The 7,192-nt window shown below is 54.6% G+C and overlaps 1 protein-coding gene across 2 annotated transcripts in view; it reads right to left on the bottom strand.

The window, feature by feature from the left end:
- Nucleotides 1–734: 734 nt before the first annotated feature.
- The window catches only part of Ebf4 (early B cell factor 4), a 58,020-nt gene continuing 51,562 nt past the window's right edge, over nucleotides 735–7,192 (bottom strand). For both annotated transcript variants that reach the window (XM_004634240.2, XM_023718606.1), the window contains exons 11-17: nucleotides 7,076–7,164; nucleotides 6,904–6,969; nucleotides 6,632–6,809; nucleotides 6,364–6,549; nucleotides 3,238–3,435; nucleotides 1,701–1,776; nucleotides 735–1,496 (exon numbers count right to left, since the gene is read on the bottom strand). In XM_004634240.2, coding sequence (XP_004634297.1) covers nucleotides 1,706–1,776; nucleotides 3,238–3,435; nucleotides 6,364–6,549; nucleotides 6,632–6,809; nucleotides 6,904–6,969; nucleotides 7,076–7,164 — 788 coding nt within the window. In that variant the 3' untranslated portion in view covers nucleotides 735–1,496; nucleotides 1,701–1,705. The remainder of the gene's footprint in view (nucleotides 1,497–1,700; nucleotides 1,777–3,237; nucleotides 3,436–6,363; nucleotides 6,550–6,631; nucleotides 6,810–6,903; nucleotides 6,970–7,075; nucleotides 7,165–7,192) is intronic.

Genomic DNA, 7,192 nt, shown 5'->3' with positions numbered 1-7,192 from the left:
CTGATGGGGAGACGGGGTTTCTGCAGGCCAGCGTCTAGAAGTGCTAGGAAGAAGAAACACTGAGGTCCAGGCTGTACCCTTAGTCCACTGGGTAGTAGGTCAAAAAACAGCCAGACTTTTGCTCAGTGACAGGATGAATAGGGGTGGCTGGGATTCTTTTGGGGCAGGGGTGGGTGAATGGGCCTAGCAATTTTCTTTCCATCTTCCTTGCCAGTTGAAGCAGGAAAGCCAGAAGGTGCCTATACTCTGGGAGTAAGGGTTGGAGTATCTCAGAGGGGATGCTTCTGGGACGCAGAAAGCATCCCATCATGCCCAGATGAGGGCTTCTAGCCTGAGTTTGAATCTTCTGGATCTCTGTCCATCTGGGTAGTTTTTGATTTGCTTCATCCTGGTTCCCAGCAATGTCTTGCTGACAGCCCCCATCTTGGTCCTGGCTGCACATATAGAGGACTGAGTCCTCTCTGGCATTGTTGCGTCCACATGCAGAGCTCTTGGAGCTGAAGCCATTTCCTGGGTCCTCATTAGCCTATTCTCCTCCAACACACAGGACCAGAGTAGACATGGGGCAGGAAATGGCCACTCAGCTTAACTCTGAGACTGTCTATGAAGTCCAAGGTGCAAGAGGGCTGTCCTGGGGCATGGCTCAGAGGGCCCTGTGAGAGCTGCAGGGCACGGAGAGAAGCAGGCTTGCACCAAGGAAGCAGGCAAGAGAGACCAGGGGGCTGCCCGCATCTGGTTTATTGTTGTTTTCTCCGAACTTAGCAGAGCAGAATATGAGGCCACAATTTCATGGGGCCAACCAGAGTCAGCCTGAGTGTGGGGACAGAGTTCATGAGATAGCTATGGGGGGAAGTCCCCCAAACAAAAAGTCCTGGTACCCCCCTTTCTTCATCCTTCATGCCGAAGCCCCCACAAGAAGGCATGATATGGCAAGTATGAGTGTGCAGGACTTGAAGGAATGGGGGCAGCCACACGGTCCAGCGACTACTGGAAGCTCCATGGGAGCCTGGGTGGCCTCCTGAGGATGCTAGGCACCACCCTTTCCACTGGAGAGAAGTTGGGATGGTGAGTCAGTTGAGATGGGGCAGGTGCAAACAGGACCCTTGCAGGTCACCTCTTCCTGAGCTGTCCTCTTTCCCATGGTCCCTGTCCCATGCTCCTCTCGCATCCCATTCCTGGTCCATGGAAAATAGACCTCTTCCAGAGGAACCAGCGAGGGAGGCCTGGCCTCCCAGCACCTCCTTGGGATGCTCTTCTGCTGAGAGCATCAGCACAGTGCTGGGGCTCCTAGCAGCCCCAAGAAAAAGATGAGGGAGGTGAGAGAAGCCTGCAGGGCTGAGGGGACCTTGAGCACAGGGGGTTCCTCTCTCACGTGGTCCAGGGTAGAGTTCTGCCCACAGCACTGGCCCTATATGTTTGTGCCATCATCCAGGGCCTGGGTATCAATCCTGGAAGGATTATCCAGTCCGGGCTCAGTGGGGGCACCACTTGTAGACCTGGTGGGGAGAGGGGAGAAGAAGGTCCTGGAGGAAGGCTGGTTGCAAGGGAATAGGAAGCCACTTCTCTCCACCATTCAGCTTGCTACTTAGATGGACCCCAAGGTGGCCTGGACCACAGCTTCTCATTCCTGCTAAGGCCTTTTGGAGAAAGGAACCCATTCTAGGGCCAGGATAGGAGGCAAGAGCCAGCCAGAGACCTACCATAATTAGGAGTATGCCAGGCCTTGAAGTCCCCGGGCTGGAGAATGGAACTTGTCAGAGTCCTCAAAAGGCTGATCTGGGATCAAGGAGAAAGGAATCATCAGCCCTGTGTAGCCTGGTGACCCGAATTTCTTGTTGTTCTCTGGGGGGCTGGAGACAGCAGACTGGACATGCAGTAGCTCCTGAAGGCTGACAGCCACCCCTAGCCCCAGCCCCAGCCCGGGGCCACCAGTGTAATAGAAAGACGAGGGGGACTAGTGTCCCTGAACCCTCTCACACAGGGACCTGGGGAGCAATGAGGCCCCTCAGAATCTTGCCTAGTCTTTCCATGGAGCTGCCCCACCTGGCCCTGACTTGGATCCAGAGGTGACTCTAGGGCCTTAGGCACTGGCTTAGGTCCTATGACTAGATCCTGGTTAGAGCAGTTCACTTCAGGCTAAGAAAACCAGAAGTTGTTCCTGGGCCTCCCCAGGAATAATTCTCAAAACGTTCTTTGGAAAACACACTTTGTGTTCAAATAAATTTGTAACTCCTCTTTCCTAGAAGAGCCACAGTGTTTCCTAGCATATCAAAGGCTCTGAATAAAATCTTTAGTAATATGGCCATTTACCTACTTGAGTGCTGCTGCTTTCCTAATTATACCTACCTACCCACGGCTATCTGGGGAATGTCCAATGGGACATGCTGTACCCCAGCTGACTGTACTGCAGCCCTCTGCCTCTGGGCTTGAAGGGAACTTTTCTGACTCATTAATTAAACCACTAATTATTTAGCATTTGCTGTGTACCAGGTACTGAGCTATGTGCTATGCTCCGGACTGAGTCCCAGGAGATCCCCTAGAAACAGCCCCACAGCCAACAGAGAAACATTTGCAAGTCTCCCAGGGAAGATACCCTCACTGCCCCCAACCAGCCCTGGCTCCTGGGACACTTGGCTGCCTCCTTCTCCTTCCCCACAGTCAGTCTCTGCATGTCTGCTAGAAAGCTTCCAAGGGCCACCTGGATGGGAAAGTTCTGCTGGCTAAAATGATCTGCTGCATGGGTGTGCAAGGACAACCATGTCGTTTATCAGCATGACACGGAATGGGGGAAAGGAAACTGGGCTAAACTTTATTTAAGATTAATCCCTTTCATTCCAAGGGAGCCCTCTCATAGCAGTGTGCTACCCTCTGGTGGACATAGGGGAGCACAGAAAAAGGTCCACAGACCACACGGCATTCTTTGCTCTGGTCATGACCGCATGAGTGTGTGCTGAAGTTTCCAGATCTTCTGCAGCGCTAGATTTTCAGTCTCCTTTCCCTTCACAAAGTGGCCAGATAAAAGAATCCAGAGTGCTGCCCACTCTGAGCATGAGGCTGAGGGATGTGGAGTCCCAGTGGTTCCCCTGGCAACCTGCAGTTTCCTACTGGACCCTTTAGGGCCAGCTGGTCATCTAGCTTGAAGTGTTAGGATGATGGGGGTGAAACGAGCCTCTGGGTCCCAGCTTCTCCACCAGGGCCTTTCCCCCAGGCTACGGTGATGAAGCATGGACCACTCACCTGGAAGCCCCTCTCCATGGGCTCTGGGGCAGGCCGGGGGTGGAGAGCTGGGTGGGCGCAGCACAGGTGCGAAGGCGCTCCTTTGTTTGACAGCGGAGATCATGTTGACAGGTGAGAAGGAGAAGACGCTGGTCGTGGGAGCAGCGGCCGGAAGGGACATGGAGGAGGCAGCTGCCAGTGGGGGGCTAGAGGGCATGACTCCGGGGCGGGGCAGGGAGGGACAGGGACAGCAGGGTGGGCAGGAGACACAACAGGGAGACAGCACCAGAGTGAGTGGCGGGGTTGAGGCCATGTGGGCTGCTGGGCAGGCACAGGCTCAGACCCTCTGGGTGTTATGAGGATCTGGGGAGACCAGTGCAGCCAGGAGGTGGGCTGAGACCCTGTGGGTCCTGGGAAGCTCTTGCCTTATTAGGAGTTCTTGGGAGGAGTGGAGCTGGAGATGACAGGACCAGACTTGTCAAAATAAAAGCAAAACCAGAACACCCAACAAAACCAAGCAGGAGTGAGAGCCCTGAACATGACAAATGAGCAGGTTAGGATTCCTGCCGAAAATCCCTGGGATTTGAGGTGCTAAGAGACATTTATGGGGTGCCAGAGCTAGAGTCAAAGCAGCTGGGCAAGTAGTCAGGGACGGAACCTGGAATACATACTGGTCCCTGTTACAAGGCCTCTCTGCTCAGGGGCAAACAATTCACACAGGCATCCTAAATCCCTCCACAAATAAGCCTTTCTTTCCAGTACCACCCACACTCTCTCCCTCTGTTCTCTTTCTCTGGACACTTTGTTTCCTTCCAGCTTATTGTAAGTTCCTGTCATTCCAGTCTGGAGCCTGGAGGCCTCTAGTATTTCCCTTATAGCTCAATGGTTTTAAAGGAAAGTGAGGGTCCTACACCCTCAAAGCTTCCTGTTCTCTACCTTCATAGCCATTCAGGGCTATGGCATATTCTTCCAGAACAGAAAGGGAGCCCTCTGTACACAGGCCTTTCCTGTCCTTCCCAAGTCTCTGCTCCTGAGGGCTTCCGCTCAGAACTCTCTGGATCCTGTCTCTCTCTGTACTCATCTGAACCCAATTCCCAGCCTCTCTCATTTAAAGAGCAGTAAGGCTGTGGTTTGAATGTTGTCCAAGAAGCAGGCAACAGGCAGTGGGTGGGACTTCCTGGAAGAATCTTGTAGCTTGAGAAGTTGTCTCTGGCATCAGAGCCCTCCATGACCTTGATACAGTAATGCCTTCCACATCTGTCCTTGGCCCATGGCTGCCATCTCCTTTAAGACAGTTCTCATTGGTAATGGAGCCTAAGAAAAGCTTATGACACGTGCCAGAAAATGTTTCTCTCCTGTCTCAGAGTGCTCGCAACCATAGGTTATATCTTGGAGAGTGCTGGGAGCTATGGTTCATTCCAGGGTTGCTTTTTGCAGGCAGCTGGTACAGAAGACAAAAGGGAGAGCTATACAGACGTCCCAGACCCTTTGGCTCGAACAGTTCTGATGTTACTCCAGTAATGTCCTAGAAATTCGGTGAGAATGACATCCCATGCAGTCATACCACAAAGTGTCCTGCACATGGGGACCTAGGGCAAGCAGTGGTCAGACAGTAAAATGAGATGGGAATGGCTCTTGGGTATATTCCAGGCTGATGCTGATGCTGGAAGGAGGACATAAGAGGCACTGGAGTTCTCTGTCTCCCTGAGACAGGGCCTCACACTACATTGTAGGTTAGCCTTGAACTTACTATGTAGCCCAGGGTGGCCTTGAACTCACTTCGATCCTCTTGATGCACTGAATTCTTATTTTCCCACTGAATGGAGACCCCTGTTGACTGGCTTCTGTACTCTGTGGCCAGCTATCATTACTGTGGACTGCACTGTGTATAGATGGGCAAGGAGATGTGCTCCAGGGAAAGATTTAAATCCAAGGGAAACCAGAGAAGTGACAGTGGGCCACGGTTGAATGGACTCTGGCTTATGGGGCCAGAATGTAGATCAGTGGAGTACCACGTTCAAACCCTTAGCCAGAAAAAACAGCACCCAGGACACAAGTCATTTGAGGACCCCTAGGTGGGTGGGTGGCTAGACAGTTCTATTCTTAGCAATGGCAGAGAACAGAGAGGAGGTGAGAGAAATGCAGGCAAGGCCACCACCAGCTTTTTCTTGGGCAACCTCCCAGTTCTCTGGCTCAGAGGTCTCTTGGGGGGACAACTTCTCTATGACCGCTAGGGAGATTTCTTGCAGGTGAGTAAGGCTGCAACTATGCCTCAAGCCCAGTGCTTTGCACACAATAGATGCAAACATTGTAAATGTCTGCTGAGTAGCTACTGGTACTGGAAGGAACTAGAGGGCAGTGTAAAATAGCAAAGCATCAAAGTAGTTATAGATATCACTCACCAATGATATCCAGACCTTACCCATCCACCCAGCTCTGAGCTGCCTCACTCCATGAAGCCAGTGAGACCGGTTAGCCCCCACAATCAGGGCTGGGCTTGTGAAATCATACTACCTTCCTGAATTTTGTCTGGCTCTTTCTGCACCATGGAACATTCAGATCTGACAGCTTCTCTAGGCGGAGGGGGAAAGGTTAGTACTGATCCACTAAGAAGCTGAATTTCAAAGTACAGTAAGTTGCTAAGTGTCAAACAGCTTCTGATTTCGAACCCCAAACTCTGAATCCTGCTCTGGCCACACAATTTGCTTGGTGCTCTGCCTGATGGTTCTTCGGGCAGCTACATCTACCCAAGGACCACCCAGGCAGATCCTTTGGGGCGTGGGCCAGCTAGGCACCTGCTTCTCAAGTCCCTGAGTTTCTTTAGGGGCTCAGCAGGGGGCGCCAGGCTCCTCCCGAAGTCCTGGTGTGAGGTGAAAAAGGGCGGCCCCCAAATTTCAGCCGGGTGCTTCAATTTTAAGCTGGCTTCAGGACGATGGGAAGGTTAGCGTTGGGTACCGAGATATAGGCAAGAAGTGTCCAGGCCCCAGGCTCTGAGACTACCCAGGAGAGCAAGGGCTGAGAGAGGTTAAGTGCAGTGAGGACTGCTCTTGCCCCGACCACAAGGCCCGAGTCGCAGTCGCCAGCACTCGCCGGGAGTCCACACCCTAGCACATTCTGCTCCTACCCTGTGCATGCAGGGACACTCACTGGCAAAGGGCGAGGTGGCAGTGGAGCCATTGAGGAAGCTCGGGGACCCAGGCACCCCAAGCCCGGCCACGCCTGGCGCGCCGTAGCTGCCGAGCCCGCCTCCGAGGCCTCCGTAGCCGCTTTGCTGAGAGCTGGGGCTGGGTGCGAACCCACGAGGGGACGCGCTGCTACAACTGCGCGCGTAGCCTGCGGGAGGGAGGGAGAGCCAGTCAGGCTGTGGAGGCAGGTGGAACCATCCCGGGCTGGGACTATGGGGTGGGGGACCCACCCGGCTCGGGGCCCTGCGTGGCGTCCCCCACAGCGAGGGCAAGCGGACTGCTGAAGGCGTTGATGCCCACGACGGCCGGGTGCGCGTGGCCGGGGGCCAGGGGTCCGAGCGGAGCGGGGGCCCGGGGAGCGCTGTATAGAGCCTCAGCCACGTCCGCTGCGCGCTTCAGAAGCAGCTCCTGGGGAGACAGGAGCGGGGCACCGGCGGGGCAGCCGCGCGCCAGATAGGGCTGCTTTGGGCGGGGCGCGGGGAGGCGGGCGGAGGCGCCCTACCTGGTTACTGCTGGGCACGCCATACAGTGCCTCCGCCAGGTCGGCCGCCCGCTTTAGCAGCACCTCCTGAGGGAAGAGGGACAGCCTCTGAAGGTAGCAGAGGATCCCACGAGGCCCTCCTCAGCCGCTTGCCCATGGGCCACCCGCATTCCGGTCCCGTCCCTTCCAGTACCTTGGGAAGCCTCTCAGGGTCACCAGGGTGTCTGGGAATGACCTTCTGTAGCCTCTGGAAGCCGTAGTCAATGGTGGGCTCATTCAGAGCTGAGAAGAGGTTAGTGTTTGGAGGTCG

This window comes from Octodon degus, unplaced genomic scaffold (assembly GCF_000260255.1).
Source record: "Octodon degus isolate 3935 unplaced genomic scaffold, OctDeg1.0 scaffold00060, whole genome shotgun sequence".
Classification (NCBI taxonomy): domain Eukaryota; kingdom Metazoa; phylum Chordata; class Mammalia; order Rodentia; family Octodontidae; genus Octodon; species Octodon degus.
The sequence above is the reverse complement of the archived record's forward strand: the minus strand, read 5'-3'. Positions and strand labels throughout refer to the sequence as shown.